This window comes from Hermetia illucens, chromosome 4 (assembly GCF_905115235.1).
Source record: "Hermetia illucens chromosome 4, iHerIll2.2.curated.20191125, whole genome shotgun sequence".
NCBI classification, from domain to species: Eukaryota; Metazoa; Arthropoda; class Insecta; order Diptera; family Stratiomyidae; genus Hermetia; species Hermetia illucens.
Window position 1 is genome coordinate 40,448,369 of NC_051852.1, and position 21,149 is coordinate 40,469,517.

A 21,149-nucleotide genomic window follows, 5' to 3' on the forward strand; every position below is an offset into this window, starting at 1 on the left:
CGGGCGAGCGTAATGCTGACCACATTGCCTCCTACAGTGTTCTGTAGTGTACCGTTACGGTCTTGAATGAAGTGCTCTAACACACTTCAAGGCCCTGATCCAATATGGATTGTCGTGCCAACGATTATTATTATTATATTATCAGAGTCATAAATATTGTGCTCATCCTAAATAAATAAAGGTTGCCCATTACGGCATACTGATGTATATGTACGCATTAAAATTCACCTAACGCATCTCCACGCACTTCCACTTTACTCCATGCACAAAAACATGTACTTAAAGTTACCACTGGCACTAATTTACATACATGTATATTAGCCGCAAACTTCGTTAGCACATATACACCCACATGTCTGCCTCCAGTAATTGATGCTGATACACAAATATCTAGAAAAGACTAAAAAAGGCAAACTAAAATGTTTCCTTGAGACCCGCCGCAACATATGAAATCACTTTACCGGATGATGACTCCATACACGTCTTAGAATGTAATGAATTCATGTGAAATAGCAAATTTTGAACATCTATAACTATGTTAATAATAGTTGAATTGCATTCAAACTTCCCAGAATTGTGTCCTATATTACTGCGTATACTGCTAAAAAATTGTTTTCGGGTAAATTTCTAAAATATGGCAATACGCTATTATTAACTTTATTTGTACACATATCTGAACGAGATGTATTTTCAGGCTTAGATTTCATGTGAATGCCTCATTGTGATTTTTTTTCCGATTTTTCAAATGGATAGGTTCTGAGAACGAGATCTGTTTCACTTTTTGAGGCACACATTTCGAGTCTTCACTCCCCTGTGGTTCACCCAAGGTGGAAAATAAGGTCAGTATTAACCGGGCCCTTTCATTTGATACCCCACATAAATACATTTGATGAAGCAAAATTACGTCCCTCCTTCGCATATATGGAGAATCCCGACGTAAAATGCAGACCACATGCCCTCACCAAATCTCGTGAAAATCGGTTAGCCGTTTCCCAGCGAATCGGGTGTGACAGACAGACAGACTTTGGATCGATTTTTCTTGTTTTGTTTCCAACCAAAAGGGGAAAGCTAACCCAAAACTCTCGTCCTTTAACCGATGCGTGGGTCTGCACTCGATCCTGAAAAATAACAAAACACTGGACTTTCCGTACACCTATTGAATAATTAAAACGCGAGCTAAATTGCAAACTAAAACTCTAAACACGCATGCCGCGATCGTGAGAGAAGATCTAACGGACTTTAAAGTTCCCTTCCTGCCTTGGCATCTATCATTATATTGGAGGATGCTCCTTTATTTAGTGTGGGAGTTGCAGGGGGAGGACGAAACAAAATAAAGTCGGAAACCGGAAGTTTACCTGTTTTGTTTTCAACAAGAACTTAAAAGGGAATAAAGGAATAAAAGATGGGAATTCGCCATATTCAAATCATGGACACTGAGCGTCTCAGTTTTCCCAAACTTCGCTGCAGCGAAAGAAATTGTCTAAAGGCATTGTCGTTATTAGGTTTTAGGAAACTATCAACTAGAGAACATTGACGTAATTTGAAAGTTTCTCGTGCCACATATCACCAACCTGTAGGTTCGGCGAAGCAGCCAGGACCTACCTAAATTAACTGGATCTGAATGTGCTATCTTGAACCGACAGTTCTTTGGACTTAAACCCGATAGAGCGTTTTTGGGCTTATCTGAATTGGAAACTATATCAACATAGAAACACCAGGCTTACACATTTGAAACCAAACATTACAGTTATATGAGCGGTGGAACACGGTAGAAAACTGTGCATCTGACAAATCGAAAAAAAAAAAACGATTGAATGGCACAATGGGTGACGAATTGTAGCATTATAGTGGAATCCGGCAACTAGGGAGGCAAATTGGATGCGGAAAGACGAAGAAGCATTGATAGCAATCACCATTATAGTTCGATTGCAAACAGGTTCTTTCTTCAATCTTCCATGTCTTTAAAATATTTATTATCGAAAACGTATACGATCTCCCTTGATTCACTACGTGAAGCTCCATCTTCTTCTATTCAATACGACGATTAGTCATTTCCATGGTGATTGTCCGAAACAGCAAGAAAAAACTAAAACCATTTTGTAATTCTATAGTACGTAAATATCTTATTGAAACTACCAATATAAAACTTATCTCTACAAATATCTTTTTTCCATACTAATATAATAATTATATATATTTATATGCATAATGATTCGTATATATTAAAGATGACTTTCAAATTTGCTTTCTTTTTCTTCACCTTATTAGAAAAAAGTAAAAATTTTGTTCAATTTTTAGTTCCTGAATGAGTTTCTTTCATAATTTTGTTACATGTGGTACATGCGTGTTTTTGTATCGTAAATAGTAGCTAATAGTAATTAATAATAACCATACAATAATCTCATCAGTAATGAAAAAAAAAATTTCAATTCGTAACTGCAATTTGAGAATTTTAAGATTTATTGAACTCAACTGTCATATGTTTCATAGATTGTTTACGGTATTTGTATTGAGATTTTCTATGATTTTAAACTTCATTTTAGTTGAAATCATTATCTAATTGACGTCTATCGGCTATTTTTTTAGTAACGATTGCAAACATTTAAATGTATATATACTTTTTTTTTGCTTCAAATGAAACACTTCTACATTTTTTCCTTTTCAAGTCAAAGCTAAATGATAACACCCACATTTCCAATGAGAAAATTTTCAATAAATTAATATATTTTATAATGACTACAATGTTCTTGACTTGTCCGACTTTTTAAAAGACGAAATATATAGAAGGGTTAAATGTTATTCAGACACATAAGCATGTAGATAAATGAAGAGTATCATCAGAAAATTTTCAAACTATTTGAAGATAGACGGAAGCCGTTTATTTGGATTTCAGTTCGAATTCAAAGCTAACCCTGTCTTAGGGTGGTGTGATTATCGAATAAACGGTTGATTGATTTTCAAAAGTGGTTCAGTACTCATAACCATAAGATTTTAACAGTGAAAGCAGCTTATTGTCAAGAGCTTAGTTTAGTTAACCGTATACGGTTTCTTTTTTACTTTATCCCGAAATAAGACTCAAAAGGAATATTGTCAATTTTTTAAGTTATCGAATAAACTATTTTACCTTACTGCCTTTGAAAGTATTTGGAAGCCGGTTGAACGAACTCTTGGTAAATCAAGGATTATAAGATCTGGAGGAACAAGCTGGTGACTTCTAAAACACAGTGCAGCTGGTCGGTGAATGAGCGGCTTCTAGTTAGTCTAGTTAGTTCAGTTATTAAAAGAAGCCAAATCGATTTCTACCCGAAATGTATTTTCCCAATACTATCCGAAATGCTTTATTAGCTTTTCATGTAATTGAAACAGTTTAGAATTGTGACTAACACTGAATCGAATGTCCTTCTAAATTAACATGATCAAAGACGGTTCCCGAATCATAATCGTTGACAATACGTCGAAGACTACATATCCCGAAAGAGAATTCTCTCACCATCTTTCCGGGATATGCTGATTTGGATGGCAATGCTGCTTCAATTTGTTTGAATTTTTATTCCTGGAATGTTTCAATATGTTGTTTATCGTGGCTAAGTGGTTTTAGATAAATTTCTAGCATGTCTTTGGGAAAAAACAGTATTCCTATAGTTTAAAAGGCGGGCAATAGGATAGTGGGACACAAAAGTACTGATGATAATGAGAGGGTCAATGATCTTGCAAGAAAGGCATCTTAAGAAAGAGAGAGCTTGCAATTGAAATTAACAAAGCCAATGCTGGGAGAAGTATGTCAAACTGGGAGCTTAAGCAATTAGCTGGCGGTAGGGAAGATGGGTGGACTATAATCATACCAAATTAATACCACAGGATGAACCACAGTTTAATTCAGCCGAAGCCGTAAAGCTAAGTAAACTCAGAAAAAGACCATTGATAAAAATCGGACACTGTCTTCTGTAAAATGAACGAATGAAGATCCAATATATATATAAAATGAAGTGGACAAAACAACCTCCCACACTTTATTACACTGCACCGGTGGAATAATATAACCTGAGGGATAACTAACCTTGAAGGATGGCTCCATTAAGTGCAAATAAGTGATTATTTTCTTAATCTGACAACTAAAAGCTAGCCTACATAACGACGAAATCTATGAGCGATACCATGACCTCACGAGCTCAACAGGTTGCGGTGGGCATGTCACTTAATCCGTATGGATGAGGATGATCCAGCCCGGAAAGTTTATAAGGGCAATATCTATGGTAGAAAAAGAAGACGAGGCAGACCCTTCCTGAGATGGAGTGATGGCGTAATTCAGGACGCCAGACAGCTTTTAGGGATATCGAATTGGTGAATATCGGTACAAAACCGGGGTGTCTGGAGTTTCTTATTAAGGCAGGGCTAGACCGAATACCGGTTGTTCCGTCGTTGATGATGATTATGGCAACTAGAACGGTATATTTCACATATATTATATTTGGTAGGATGTAAAATAATTCAACAGGCAGCAGTATGAGGTGACATAAACTCAATCCTACACAAAGCGCCCACCCATCCATTCATCTAAACTCTCTCTGAAGATATAATGCCACCATCAGCATATTCTCTAGCATAACTATAGATCAAGAAAGGCAGTTAAATCTGCTCAGCAAACAATGATATCTGATCTACGCAGATCTGTTATTTATAGTCCTGTGTGTTTAATGTAACTGTCGTGTAGGCATAATCCCACAGTCCTCTTCGGCCACCGATTGATTTGTAGACCACAATCAGAGCACAGCCGTGATTAGCACCGCGTTACTGGTTTATTTTTTGGCGAAATTTTTTAATTGTTGTTCATTCTATAGAGAATTTCATGCTGGTTGAAACCCGTTTTTGTTTTTTTGGGATATTTCAGTGATCCGACATCATCCAAGCCGTCTATTTTTGACATTTTACTTTAAAAAAATGTAGCAAACAAAAACCAGGCTGGAAAATTTCATAAATCCTTTTTTTTTAAACTTCAACATTATGACTATCAATCCATCAATCAATCGTCACGTCCCCTTAAAAGAAACCAATGCCTATTAGATGATTCGCACTAGTTTGTATGACTGCCGGGAACAGTTTCTAGAAATTCGTATTCATACCGAAGACTTCTATCAAACTAAGTGCATAGCGCAACATAACGATCGCGGTTGAACGTTACCTGCTCGGTCCTTATGCCTCTATTTCAAATTTTCGTTCCAGTCATGAACTTTGTGTTGGTGCTGCTACTGGGAGCTTATATCCTGCACAGTGTTAAGTGTCATGATAAAGAAGCTGAGCAAAGCCTCATTAAATGTCAATCACATAAAGAACAATGGGAAAGAGGTGAATTAAGAATTTTGCTTTCTGATCAGACCAAGTTAAAATGTCATACCTAAAAGAAGATAAATGGGCAATTTATCAGTTTTAATGTAAGCAAGACTTTAAAGCATCTATACGAAAATCCTGATAATTCGAGATCTTTCTCAGAGAATTGAAGGAGGTTCTAAAAAGAGACACCCATCTTGAGTGCGACAATTGAAGGGATATTTGTGTGCTTCCTGCCGTCGCGAAGCTAATATCTAAAAAAAGTCCTCAAACGTATCAAGGAATATCACGAAAACTTAACCCATAGAGAACAGGCTGGTTTCCACTATGAATCCGTCTGCACTGACCACATTTTGTGTGGAGTTTAAAGCTCCGGTTCACATTCTGCATTAATTTCAGAATGCTTTTGACAGCATCAGCACGGGGTGTATTTGAAATGCTCTAAACAGGAGAGATATTCCGGAAAAACTGATAGTTACTGTCAGAGCAAAATACTGTCATCTGTCATCTATGACTATCGGTATTAACACAAAACACAAATGCCTACTGCGAAGCAAGCGTTCTCTATCCACAAAAAAATGTATAGGAATGTGCCATGGTATATACGGTCCTAGCATCTGAGAAAAGACTTTCAAAGCCATAGTATATACGGCGCTTGCTAGCACCGTGTTTATCGGCAGAAGATCTAAAGCGTTGATCAATTTGTATATCTCGAAAGCGTCGTTTCTGCCCATGGTGACACCGAACTTGATGTCGACCGTTACATTAACGACACTAAATCCGAAATGAAACTGTAAACCCGACATTCGAATTGGTATTGGATAAAAAACATTCAGTTCAATCGCATGCTCAGACACATTCTGCACATCTTTATTCAGAAATATTGGGCTTCACTTTAGGATGACGTGGTGCCACCATGTGGTTGTAGGCACGCAACTGCATGTGTCATATAAAAGCCTCTTTTCAAGTCGAGCTACAAATCGAGCGTGCAATTGTGAAAAGTGTTTATTTCGTCCTATACAAAAAAATTACAAAGTAGATCAGGGAAATGTGATAATGAATTTAACATAAGAAGTTGAATATCAAGGAAAAATACTTCGTTACAAGTTTTCAGTCAATAGCACCAAATCATATCGCAACGCCCAATTTCCTCACAAGAAGACTGCAGACTGCTATAGATTTTAATCGATTCGACTCATTCCTCATAACATTTTGAACGTTGCCTCAGAAGCAGATACAACCGAATTCCGATAATTTGCAAGGAACTGACGATTTGGTGCAAATTGACGGGATTACTAATTATCGGGAGTACAAAATAGAGAAAACTACCTCTGGGGACTGGCAACTTTGTACCAATTAGCCGGAAATACGAATAATCCAGCTACGAATTATCACTGAATATACACGTTAATTCACTAGAATGTTATGTTTAGAGAACAAAAGTAGGGAGAACGGCAAGTAGAATATTTTTTATTTTTAACAAAAAAAAATTATAAATTTGCCTTAAAATTTCAAGACTGAGTGTTTTCCATTTCCTCCTGAATCACAGATAGATATGAGAAATAAAGTATTCAGTTTTTTAATTAGAGAACCAGAAAATATGTCATCACAAGATGCTAGATCGCAGCACTATTTCGAATAATCTCAGTGATATCTAGAGAGTCTGTTCCCGAAATTCAATGGAGACATCCAAATTTCCTTTTTTTGTTTTAATTTTTACCGATTTCTATATTTCATCACTGCTGACCAATGCTTAATAACAACGAACGCAACCATTACATTCACTTCACTTAGCCAGTTCAATTTTGGCACCTCTATACAAAAGCAAAAAGTAGCCTTATTGGCGGTTTCCAGAAACGAAATTACATCTACTAAAATTCAGTTGAGATCGCTCAAATTACGTAGACAAAACACCTGATCTTGTCAATCCTAATACATTCATAATTTCGGAACTTTATATCATAAAGGTTAAGTTTACCCTTTTGTGCGTAAAAACATTATTCAGAAGTTCTCAATGAAAGAAATACTGTAAAAACGAATAGCAACAAAAAACGAAGAAATTAGAAAGTGAACACAGAATAACTAGAAAATAATATTCGAAATACTTCTTGTCAATTGTTTTTTTTTTCTTCTCCCTTTTCTTTTCTTTCCACTGGTTTAGAGATGATCCACCTTAACTTATCATTTCTCTGTATTTTAATTTGTGCTTAGTTAGCATATCAGTGACTGTGACTAATTTTTTAATCGATGAATTGGATTTCGCTAAATTTTGTAGTTCGGGTTGGTAAGAAACACAAATATGATGAAGAGTAGCAAGCTCCCGACCTGAAAATTGGTTATATATGTTGATTAGTTATACAAAATATAAATTAAATTTATAGATTTTACCAGTATCTGAACATGTGTGCGAGGCACTCTGTTCTATGTAAACTCCCGGTGGGGGATTCGGATCCGTAATCGACGAGAGCTGATCAAGGAACACGATCATCCGTTCTTTGTTTTTCAAAATGAAAGGATTGACTACCTCCATATAAGGTTCCTTGAAAATTGAATACATCAGAAATAAAACCCATTGAAAGATCATAACAGCACCTACCTTTCCGCCAAACTCAATCAAATTTGCCAAATTTTGTAAACATTTCGCGACCATCACTAGCGACCTTGTTGCAGTAGTAGGTGGAGTTTCGCTGACTAACCCAAATTGCCTGGGATTCAAAAGTGCTGGGCAGAGTAGCCGCAGAAATATAAACCCAGAAACGACCCGCGTTCGAACCAATCTTTCCGTTGGCCATTTTGCGACTACCGCCTTCTGCAAACAATTGCATATATACCTTACCGAACGAGGACATGCTTCAGGCGAAGTGAATATCGACTGAGTGACTTGATCCAAAATCTGTAATAAGAACTCTGCGTTTGAACATGCATCATCGTTCACATCCATTTTTGTTGGATTCAACTCAGCCGATTGTTTGCTGTCCAATATTCGTTGTACTGTTTCGGAAACGGCTGATTGTAAGAAGCCATAGCATTCAGTTCGCATATATAAATCCATGAGGGTTGTTGCCAGAGAGGCACCACGAAATAGTGTTGTTGTCTCATACTCTCGACTAATTTCTGCTTGACATAGAATTCTAAGAAGTTCAGTCTCACGTTTTTCATGCCGGAATACCCGAAGTAGAGAGGTGGCTAACGGTACGCGATCGTTATGGCACAATTCAGCCAATGCTTTCACTGAATACAATTCCGTTTCAAGTAGAAGTTGTTGCAATGGGCTGTATTCTTCACATGGCATTATGAGGTCGTCTAGATAACGTATACGGAGACGTAATGAGCCCCATTCTCCCATTGGTGTCATACCAGTTAGCGAATACCATTCTTCTGTCTCTTGTCCGTTTTTCAGATTTGCTAAATCGACGGTCAAGTAGGCTACTTCAGAGTCTTTACCTCTCTTGCCACGACTAAGTACGGTTATTGTCAATGACATAACATCTGGAGGAACATCACTGAAATGAAGAAATATTTAGTTAGATTTTCGCATGCATGTTTGTCACGTTATACAACTAATTAACATCAGTTGGGTTTGTGGAATAAACCCATGTCATAATTTGGTTGACAATCAATCATCGTTATTGATACGCAAAATTACTATAATCAAAGAGCAGTAAAACTTCTCAAATAAAGCAAAAACTGTGTATTATTATTCAAAATTTATTTCATCTCCTTCAAAGTAATCCATTTCGCCACTAATACCCAAATACTAATGTTTCTTCCACTCTTCCAAACATTTGTTACACCCGATTTTCGGAATGGCGTTGAGGGTCTTTTTCAATGGTGCTTTCATTTTCTCAGTTGAATCAAAACGATGGCCACGAAGTGTTTGTTTTGAGTTTTGGGAATAGCCAGATGTCTGGCGGAGTCAAATCAGGTGAATAGGTTACTTACGGAACGTTATCAATGGAATGTTTGATAAAAAAAAGTCGCAAACAACTAAAGCCGTGGGGGATGGCTAAGTATTGTGATGAAAAATTAAGAATTATTGTATTGCTTCACGTAAAACACGCATAACGCTCAAACAATATTTCCTTCTTTACAGTTTGATCAGGAAGGATTTCTTAGGGGACAATACTGCGATAGCCGAAAAAACTGCCAACATTATCTCAATTTTTAACTTTTATAGACGTGTTTTTTTCACTCTATTCGCTATTCCTGTTTCCAGATTGAATGTGTAGCTCCATGGCTTATCTCCCGCAACAATACAATTGATTATGCTCTTTTTGAACCAAATAGAATTGTTTTGACACCAAGCATAATGCAACGCGCCTGAGTCTATTCTGAATGTCGGTGATGTCTACAATGTCTCTAATTGCGAGTCGACGATATTGCAATACTCACACGTAATTAGGAGTCGACCAATTTGCAACATCAAATCCTTGATTACTTTGATGTGGTTCTCATCGGCAGACGTTAAGAATGACCAGAGCGTTCTTTGTCATCAACGCGCTTTCTTCTTTCTTTGAACAGTTAATTCTTATTGATACCAAATCCCTTTTCCGATTTGAAAAGTCTTACTACTTTTTGACCACAGTAGTAGCAAATTCGTGCAATAAATTATTTAGAGTTTTGTTTATGAGATATGCGAATTGTTCTCAATAACTACATTAAATGTGCCAAAAATAATTAACTTTTCCGCTCTATGCGATAATATAATTTTACTTTGAAAGTAATTAAAAAAGAACTAATGTTGACATAGTTCGTCTTGTGATTCTCTACGCCTTGGGAACTGTGTGTGAGTATGTGTATGGGATAGAAAAATTGCTTGCTGGGAACTACCTTCAGATACTAACCCCCGGTGTAATTCCTTTAGGAACACAGTTCGATTATTGTACTTGCTATTATTTCAGCTGAGTTAGAGTTAGTCGTTAATCTACATTATCGCATTGCGTTCCTCCAAAAAGAACATAATTTAATGGCTGCACACTTTTTCTTCTTTGTCGCATTTGGTGCATACTGAAGTTTCTTATGCAGCTGGTAGATGAATGAATAGAAAGCTAGTTTCTAGAGCCAAATGAATTATTGTTCCAAAAAATTGTCTTGTATTGCGCACTATTGGCTTCATTCAAGCTATTTCAAGAACAACAAAGCTAAAGTGATGGCACAAATTAGATTTTGCCAAAATCAATAATTTCGCATACAAAAACTCGTTGATGGAAGAAGTGATAATGGTTATTTTACATGGAACTGTGTTATTTAATAGTTTGTTATATCTGGTTTTGTTTTCTCTTAACCAAACTCATGCTGCAAATTAGAAGGAGATAAATAGACGCTAAACAGAAGATGATAAGGAAACTTTTGGGTGGGTAACTGTTTCATTTATTCTGAACTAGAAATTCTATTCTTTACTAATTTCCAGGATCCACTTAATGTAGAGTATATGTCTTAAATATGTCAGATTATACATATTCATGTGCGTTTATTTCACAAGGTTATAATCATTTATTTTGACTTAAATATGCAACGTTATTTTTTAAAAGTCGTTGCAAGTTAGAAAGTAACTCTGAAGTAGCTAGGCAGGTATCAGTTGTTACTCCGCCTAGCCCAATTAGCGCTGCAGTGTGTCGTTTCAATGCCACAAAGGTCTTGACTGCTGGGGTAAGAGCAAGCGAGCAAAAGTCCAGCCGGGTCAGATCTTTAGAACCAGCCCGAGACATTCACGAAGAAAAGCAGTTTTATCGCTTTGCAATTAAAGATTTCATTGAGGTCCTCAAAGAATGGTTTACCTAGTGTCCGTAGCCTGGCTTTAGCTTGGGGTCTTACTATAGGCGAGCCAAATGCTCCTTGACTTGGCGTAAATTGTGAGTCTTCACAGTCGACAGTCGTTAGCAGAGCACAGGTGGTGCCCACCGAGGGACTGCCAAGTTCCAAGCCCCGTCTAGTCAGTCTGTCAGTCCGCTCATTCCCCTCCCCCGACTCCACAGGTCATCTTTGATCCGTCGGCGAAGAATACTGTGTCATAAACTTGCACCCCGTCGCCGGGATTGGAAAGTCCACAACAAAGTTCTCTTGAAGCTCGGTTTGCGTGGATCGTAGCCCATAGGGAATGCTCAGAACCCCCGACGTAATTCGTCTACTATGATCGTAGGGCTTCGCTGTTCAACTCATGTAGTCTGACAGCACTGCACACTAAAGCGTATAGGGGAGGGGGAAGTATACGAGGATATTAAGAGCATCCGCCGGGCAGGACTAAAAAGCTCCTGTAGCACCTTTACACGAGATCTTTTGAATCCTTTTAAGGTTTGTTCTATTGTCGTATTTGGTCAGCGCCTATTACCACACAATGGAACCGTACGTTAGGTTTCGAGAACCACGACTGCGTACATTCAACCATCCTCACCCGAAGACCCCATTTCCTTACAAAAGATCCTTTGTCGGCGTTGGAGACTGTATAGGCCTTGATCCAGGATCAAATCCAGATACTTTACACTGGAGGAAAGAACCAATCTTTACTCATTTACTCGCGGGATGTTAAATTCGGACATCCTTGGCTTGATGGTGAACAGCATAAGCTCCGTTTTGGTTGGATTATGCCCGGTCCCTCTCCCGCTTTAGAGGGGTCTCCATGGAGTGTCGAGCCTAGTGTTGTCCTACTGGAATACGTTTTCGATTGATGGACGATTGCGTAACCTCTATAAGGACCAAATTTATGGGCGATACTATGACCGTCTGGTTGTGGATGAAACCCGGGTCAATAAGTTGCAGTCGGCGGGTCACTTAACCCGTATGGGTAGGATGATCCAGCACAGAAAGTTTATAAGGGATATATCTATGGTAAGAAAAGAAAGAGTGGCGGACTCCGCTTTAGATGAAGCGATGGCCTAGACCGGATACCGGTTTTTGTACTATTGATGGTGATTCGCAAATGGAAACCCGGTCAATAAGATTTTGTGGGACAACGTGCGCAACGCTCAAATATCGAGTCTTAGCAACAACATATTCTGCGCATCTGTTAATGTATTGGCTGTCGTATTTCTATAGCTCTTATGTGTCTGCAAAACCATATAACTAGGCAATAAACAATCAATCCATAGATAAATGCAATTGATAAAGTGGCATTGCGATGTTATTCGGATCATCGCCTTCTACGATTGAAGATGCGCAGAACGCAACTGCGATCTTGACTGAGAAGCTTCTATATTTTTTGCTCTGCAAAACTTCAAGGTTTGCTTAGGCTGTTTTAACTCTTGTGTGTAGTCTTCTTGATAAACTCAAACAACTAAATTCAGGGCCCAGTTCGATAAAGTCGTCAGTCGTGTCGTGGTATCAACTAGTGGAGAAACAGGCAAAGAGTGGTGCAATGATAATGCGGTTAGAAAATGGTTCTATTGAAAGTTTATATTATGCCCCGTAGACAAAAATTAACAGATATTGAAAAACAGAGAGTAATCAATTAGAAATTAAGTGAAATGACCCAGAGACAAATAGCTAGAGAAATAAGCAGATCTTAACGATCCGTTTTTCGGTAAATGTCGAGAACGTGCTCTTGTTCGTCACAAATGATTCGATATTATAAATTGGATTACGATTTCAATTTTGTCAGAAATTGGGCTGCATCTTTCGGATACCTGAAATACTTAAGCAAAAACAAAAACTTTAAAAAGCTACTTATAGAGGTTCAATTTGCGGAAACACATATTCAGCATAGTGAAGTATGGTCCCGATCGAAACCCCATTTATATTAAATAAACAGCTCCTTGGCGGTTAAAGGGTAGTATAGGTCCCAGGGTGAAACGTGGATTGGTACCCACGATAGAGCATAAAACCTGGGAAACGCCTGCTGAACCAACACCAACAGCTCTACTACCAAACCCTATCTCCACCTCCAAAAGGGACAAAATGTACCAACTGGTCTTTCAGGTTGGGGGTTGGGTAGGGCTGACAACCCTACACGGAAAACCGATGTTATGAAGCCACGAAAGGAGCCTCGGACAGGATGGATCCTACAACGACGAACCCGACAACGGACTAACGATTTGCGCATTTACTCATGGAACGTGCGCTCCCTGTACAGACCGAATGCAGCTAGCCGATACCCTGTCCCAATATAGGGCTGATGTAACAGCGTTACAAGAGATGCGATGGGCAGGGACCGGTTTCCTGGAGAAGAGCCGCTACATTATAGTGGCCATCCAGTAAACCATGTGCTCGGAGTAGGTTTCTTAATCAGCCAAAAAATGAAACCTGCTATTATCGCTTATATTTTCAATATAAGGCTATGCACTCTGCGTTTGCGAGGCAAGTTTAGAAATATAAGCCTCATAAACCTTCACGCCCCTATAGAGGAGACTGCAGAGTCGGAGAAGGATACCTTCTACGAGGCAGTTGAGCGGACCCTCGAAGCCTGTCCCAAGCATAATATCAAAATCATACTTGGAGATTTCAACAGTCAAGTAGGGGCCCGTATTCAGGCAATACGTTGGCTCCCATAGTTTACATAAGGATACCAATGATAACGGATTGCACATTATCCAGTTAGCAGCATCACACGAAATGGTTGTTGGAAGTACCTGGTTTGCGCGGAAAGCGGTTTACAAACATACGTGGGCCTCTCCAGACGGGACCACTTTCAACCAAATTGACCACGTGCTGATTGAACGCCGTCACCTCTCAGCCTGCACTCTTAAAATCAATTTTGAAATTGAAAGAAGGCAAGGGGATGGTCTCGCCACACCCTTTTTAATTTGGTGCTCGAATACATCGTCATGAAGGTGGTCTCAATTGATACCAGAGGTACGCGCAACTGGTGGCGTACGCACGCGACGTGGATATTCTTGATAAATGCTTCGTGCGAAGGAAGTGTTCGAGCAGTTCGAATCAGAAACGAGTGAAGTGGGGCACAGGGTCAATGAATCCAAAACTAAATTCACAACCCAAACTCGAAAGGCGGCTTCTAGTATGCAGAATATTGCCATGGGCGGGCATAATTTCGAACAGGTGGATCAATTCGTCTACTTAGGGGCCCTACTCTTGTAGGACGGAAACGAAAAACATCAAATCTAAAGGTGGATTACTACTGCTTATAAAGCATTTCATGTAGTCCTCCTGTAATGAGATAGAGAAAAGTACACAGACGCAATAAACTATGCATTTACAAGATATCAATTCGTTCCGTGCTGCTGTATGAAGACGTGGACCTTGTTGCAAATGTCGGAAAAGCAGATCGACATTTTCGAGGGAAAAGTCCTCTGGCAGCCGTAAAGGAAGAAGATGCCTGGCGAATCAGATAAATCATGAATTGTATGAATTATCTGACGACCCACCAGCTCCGGCACTAGTCAAAATCGGCAAATTGCAATGGGCTGGCCACATCGAACAAATACATGAGAGAAGGATTCCGAAACCAGTGCCGAAAGGCAGAGCCGATGGTAGATGGCCTGAATGGAGACCAATGAAACGTTGCGAGCGCTCAGTGGACGCGGATTGCAAATCAAGTCTAAGATTTTAGTCTAACTGGAGGACGCATTTTTTGGATCGAGATAATTGCATCCGGGAGGCCTTTGTCCTATTCAGAAGCAGGGTCGTTTCTATCGATTTTGCCATTTTATTTCATAATAGATGTGATCTGGATGGAGGCGGGAGACTCTTGAATCATCATCTAGCCTATCACTACATCGTTATTTCCTGTCGACTTCGATGTTTAGACTAATCTTAGTAAGTGAGACGTGCAATGATAAACACAATTTCACCATTGTGCTTGTTAGGGATGCTGCCACTAACAAAAAAATATCACGAAAGGGCCTGCAGGTGAACGGAAATATCTGAATGGATCTGAAAAGCGTTGACAATAGTTTTTTAACCAGGATAACCAGTAGGTTAAGAGTAGCAACGAGCAAATATTTCTAACCCAACAAGAACATAGCGGCTGTGTTTCAAATTTCGGTATCGACAGGGCAATTCGTTTTCGTATAAAAACCATTTATTTAGATTGGATGATTGATCGAAATTTCGCCGGCCACAATACGACATGTTCCAACCCAAGACAAATCATAATGTTCATATCTTACGTATTTTCGTAGCTACTTCAAATGTTTTCATTAAACAACACATTATATGATTGCTCTAAGTAATGATGTATTGCTAATATTGATTAATATAATGTATTCGGAATGACACTTCAGAATACCTCAATCTATGCCGCCAGTCGTTGACCCTGAATTCCGATAAGTATTTATCATCATAAATGATACTTTCTATTTTAAAGTTTTTATTGAAGACTTTATCATATCTTTCATCAATCACCTCATATCAGTGCATTATTCGGAAGAAACGATGCTCAGCGCAATGAGTCAATCAAATTGAAACTTTCTTAATAAACATATTTATATATTCCAATGGGAAATAGAAATCAAACAAGTGATTCAGTGCGAGTTACGGAGTATAATGCAGTTCTCTGAATCACATCATTTATCATCAATCACCTCATACGTACGCAGAAATAAATTAACGATATTCTTCCAATATGAGTATTACTTATTCCAATATGAGTATTACTTATTACGACATACGAAACTGGGTAATATACTTACTCTAATACAAACTCCTCTTCCCAAACTGGATCTGGTGCAGCCTTTACACGAGTCTTTCCCACTTTGACCTGATTCAATGAAATCGAACAATATGGATGCGGCACAAGCTTAAATGGTAGCCGATGTGCCTCTAAGACATGCAAATTCAAACATCGTAATTCCCTTAATCTAGGCACCTTCGTTTGAGCACGACTCAATTGCGAGACACATTGTAATTTCAACGCACTTATCCATTCAGTATAGGTTTCTTGACTAGGTGCACACAAGTACGTTACAGTTGCTAGACAAGGGAGTGCGCGTTCAACTATTTGAAAACAATATGGTCGTTCCCAAAGGGAATCATGGCACTGATACAAATACGCGCACGATAGATCAACTAAGCCTTTGGGCTTTGTCTTTTTTGGATTGTCATAGAAACATAAATGTGTTTCGGAACCTTCGCTGATTAAAGCGAAATAGAGTTGCTTCCATTTGGCAGTCTTATCAGATTTTTTATGTAGGTAGCCGTGATATTTGATGCCCTTAATCTTTTTCAGGCCAATTTGATCACGGCATTCACGCAGTGTTGCATAAATCTTCTCTGCAGCTTTTTCTGTAGCTGTTTGTTGGTTGAATTCCGGTTGAACTCCATTCACGACCTGAAAAGCGTTTTTAAACTCATCAGTGGCAATCTCCATATTTTTTTGTATATAAAAATATTTCATGAAAACAGAAATGAATAATAAGGAATCAGAAATTATTTTTACCGGATGCTGTAGGGTGTGTCCCTCTACAATTTGTTCCTTTCGATATCTGTTTATGACAGCATCTAAGCATTCAAAGGTGCGACCACCCATCAAATATCTAACGCCCTTCTTCTCGATACGAAATCGTTGGATTTGGTTATTTATATGGAAAAACAACGAATAATCGCCTGGAGAATTGTCGCTCGGTCGCACCAAAAAGCTTCCAGGACCAGCTAAAGGATAAAATTCGTTAACATCCAATTCAAATGTCTTCTCATTACTATCGAGTCTCACCTTTCACTAACATATCCACAGCTTCATTCTTAGTACAGTTTGGATGAAACCACGGAAACACCGTGTTAGGATCAATACTTTGATCCAAATCTTCAACAAGTTCTCGAAATATCATTCCTTGTTCACCGGTTCTATGAGCAGTTACCCAAAGCCATCCGTCCCCCATATCGTTGTGTACGAAAAATATATCACCTTTTTGGAAACTCAGTTCATCCGTATCGGGCATTTTTGTGTAGGGTAAAATTGCCACGACACGCTTTTTATCATTGACTGGTTCAGGTGGCGGAACCGGTATGACAAGCCGCTCACGTTTCAATAAATCACTACATGATGTGTAATATCCGACTAGATCACTAAGCGATATAAATTGCCTTCCGCCGATGTAGAAATCACCACATACAGCAGTTATTCTGTTTATGTAAGGAAGTCATTATAGTAAATATTCATATATTTGTATGTTTTTTTTAGACGCCACAAACCTAAAATGATTAATTCCTGTACGGCCTAGATAACTTAGTACGTATGAGCCTGGTTTTCTATCACTTTCTCGAACTATTGTAAGAACAAATGGTGTTAGCATATTTACTGAATAGTTTAAAGGTTATCGTTCTATGCTGTTTACTTACCTAAATAACTACCAAGTTTTCCAGCTGCCCGTAAGCGAGCCTCGGCTGAGTATCTATCCAAACGTCCATGATACCATTCACTCTCAGGGGGAGCAATAAGTGCTGGACGATCACCTGCAAAGAAGTAAGATAAGATAGTTTAACTTCAAACAAACATATTTCGCTATGGAGGTGAGTGTTATGTGTTAATGCACGTATGTAAATATAGAGACCGATAAAGCAAGGATATAAATTGTATTCTTAGTTTGATATTTAAATTAAAAACCGTTGATTTAACAATTAATTGATCAAGGGAATCGGTGTAGGAATTTATTGAACGAAATGCTGTGTACAGGCAAGCTCCTTGGGCTATAAAATCACGAACTTTCGTTTGCGTTTTTGCAAAGTTAAATCTTGTTCCGTGGTGTTCAGGAATTCCATACTAGGACAATTAAATCGAAGATCAAAGATTAGAATGAAAAAGTTAACGGCTTTCTGAATTGTTACATGTTTGTTTGAGTATTAGATAAAGTTAAGTTAGATTATCATTTAGAGGATAGAGCTGTGGGCGCAATTCAAGTTGAGAAACACTGAAACAAAAAAAAACTAGCTCTGGCCAAGTTTTGGCTTAAGTTGTGTTTTGCGAATTATAAAAAGGAGCCTTTAAAAAAATGCGAATCACTTTGGTGACGCTGCTCCCAGAGGTAAGACCGCGTATTATGAGCTGCCTTTGTCCTGAACGAAAGGGTTAGCTATCTTCATTTTTTATTAAAATCTGGTAAATCTTCCCCAGAATTCGCTATTCATTATGTATAAAGCAAATCATGCTTCTATCAACGTTACATAGTGGATTCAGACTACTGACTGGAAACTAAAAAATAGCAGTATATTTACTGAATTAAGATTTATCGAGATATAACTGATTTTTTTTGGTCACCACCAAAAACCTTCAAATCCTCAATAAGAAACAGATTTAGGTTTGTGAGTTAAGTGCGTACTAAAAAATTAAACAAGTTCAATTGAAAATTGTCTGCTATCAATTTCGATGAATAGATGACATTGATAGTAACATTTTTGCGGGACAGATACTGGATCCACGTTCGTCTTACTTCCCCAAAGGAGATAAACACTAAAATCGCAGTATACTTTCCAACAATATTACCTGGACAGAATTTTTTGTTTAGAATATGAGGCGTCCTGAGTCCATCATCTATCTGATGGTGGACTGGACCAATTGGGGAGAAATTTTTCCCTTTGTGTCTGGTCCACGGACCCCTTGTTGTGGACTAGCATCCAATGATGAGCTGCCTCTGCTCTGGACGAAACCCCATGTCGTCTATATTTTTTTTAATATGTATTACCTGGATTTGTCTACCTTGTATAATTACAAACCAGACCAAATTTGTTGGGGTATGACAATTTCAATCAGCTCCTTATTTCGGTAGAAGACAGACAGACATAAAGAACAGATGACTCGATTTCAATAAAGGATTGTTTCACACAAAAAGAAAACATCAAAACATCGCAGAAAAAACAATCATGGCACTTCTCATCTTTGCAGTATGAATGTTCGCAAAAATAAATCAATGTAACGCTATCGAGATGCGAAGAAAGTGTATAGTGGGGGGAAATCGAGTTCAAGTGAGTTCACACCGCTGTATAGTCGATCAGGACGACTGGAGTAACTTAGTTTTAAGTTCAACAACTGTCGTGTAATTTAATGACGGACTTTTCACCTAAAAGTAATCTTTTTTGAGGCAAAAATGAACACCTCACAACACAAGTGTGGAGTTACAAAATCTCCCATCAGGCGTGTCCCTTTGTGCAGATAAGGGAACACTGGGCGGATGCGTCAGTAGCATACACTTGCGCGCATCTGGAGAGAAAAATAAACCACATATATGTAGAAAAGGAGAAAGGAAATTTATTTACGGTGCAGGGTTTCGGAAACCCCAACACTTGTGTTTGTTCGGAGGGAGCAGGCGGGCTAACGATCGCACGATACTCTGGCATCAAATGTTACAAACTATTGGAATGGAAACAAGATTCATACCGAGCCCTTTCGGGAAGAGGTCGAAAGTTTGAAGAGGATAGAGTTGCTGCTCGGCAGTCCAGATTCGTGGCGAAGCTCGGAAGGGAATATGAATAGCTCCCTGTCAACATTAACATTTTTGTTATAAGCATAGAAGCGAAAAAAACTGGAACAGTGTTTAGGTTATTAGAAAAATATACTCGGTCGTTCAATAAGTTTCGCGGTTCGATAAGAAAAACACAATTTTATGGTTTGAAATACACTTTATTATTCAGTATAGTCTCCGTGAACATCAACACACTTGTTCCAACGAGATTCCAATTTATGAATTGTTGCTAAGAACCCTTCCACAGCTGTTATGACCTCATCATTTGCCTACAGGCAAAATCCTGTAGGAAACGCCGATGACACCTACTCAAAATAGGTTAAGTGAAAAGGCGAGGAAGAAAATTAGGAACGATATCAGTGAGCCTGAGAGAAAAAGCATCTTTTCCGATGAGAGCTGATCCGGCGAAAAGACCCGCGAAAGTAGAATAAAAAAAGCTGAGTAAAAAGGACCAAGAAAGATCTAATGCAGAAATAATAATTAAGAAGAAAATTCCGACGTTCCTTGAAAAGTGATCCGGAATTGACGGATTTCCACACTCCTGTGACCAGGAGTAGCCAAACACAGAAAGGGAATCTGATACTGAAAATAAATAGATTCAGTAATAAATCAACGTATAATTTTCACGGCAGGATGGAGATGGGTTTAAGGGAGTAAACGGGGGTTAATGCAGAAGATACAAATGGGAGACAAGGAAATAGACATAATTACTTCGTGGGAAGATATCTGGGTTGCGCTAAAAGAACAGGTCAATCTTAGACGGATAGAACAGAATGCAGGTGCAAAGTGTGGATGATCGGCACGTTAAAGATGGGATAGTTGTGGATAATGGAAGAAAGCTGACTCGTACAACTAAATGGTAATATGCGAAGCATACCGAAAATATGATAGCCTTACCTGAGTGAAAGACAGTTCTGGTAATGCTACGATATACGCATGTGGAAGACAATTGGGTTTTATAAGGACAAAGATCAGCAATGTCAATATTTATAGCTGCTTCCCTCCTCCTAATGTAGAGATGATTGCTATTAGATGCTAAACTTCAAAGCCCTAAAATTACTGCCATTGATTTCAACGTGTGAAGCGGGAAGAGAATTGTAGACTTATTGGGGGTAAGACAGAATTGAGGACGTGGAACTATGATCAAGTGAATCTATTCATACCACCAAATCATGGTTATGAGTTTCGAAACTGGGGTTGACTAATGAAACGACGTGGGGTATTACGTTCTCAAGAAAATAATACTTGTATTAATGTACTGGCTGGTGATCATCTGGCCAGTTGAAAATCAACCATTAAATAGTGATAGACGATTAACTGAGTACAAAGAGGTATTTGTAATATGCACGCGAAATGGCCTAATATTGGTCCAAAAAACATTCATTATGCGTATTTCTTGTCTAGAAGGTTGTCCTTCTAGATCTTCTAGCAAATGAGATGGAGTCTCTACCAGAGAATTGGAGCGTCTGAAATGATGTGCAG

The 21,149-nt window shown here is 38.6% G+C and overlaps 1 protein-coding gene across 5 annotated transcripts in view; it reads right to left on the minus strand.

The window, feature by feature from the left end:
• Positions 1–6,780: 6,780 nt before the first annotated feature.
• The window catches only part of LOC119653896 (ras GTPase-activating protein 1), a 37,086-nt gene continuing 22,717 nt past the window's right edge, over positions 6,781–21,149 (minus strand). For 4 of the 5 annotated variants that reach the window (XM_038059027.1, XM_038059026.1, XM_038059029.1 and 1 more), the window contains 8 exons: positions 17,551–17,664; positions 17,404–17,476; positions 16,925–17,334; positions 16,652–16,863; positions 15,906–16,543; positions 7,922–8,828; positions 7,714–7,864; positions 6,781–7,650 (listed from right to left, as the gene is read on the minus strand). In XM_038059027.1, coding sequence (XP_037914955.1) covers positions 7,499–7,650; positions 7,714–7,864; positions 7,922–8,828; positions 15,906–16,543; positions 16,652–16,863; positions 16,925–17,334; positions 17,404–17,476; positions 17,551–17,664 — 2,657 coding nt within the window. In that variant the 3' untranslated portion in view covers positions 6,781–7,498. The remainder of the gene's footprint in view (positions 7,651–7,713; positions 7,865–7,921; positions 8,829–15,905; positions 16,544–16,651; positions 16,864–16,924; positions 17,335–17,403; positions 17,477–17,550; positions 17,665–21,149) is intronic. The other variant, XR_005249775.1, reaches the window with a different exon arrangement.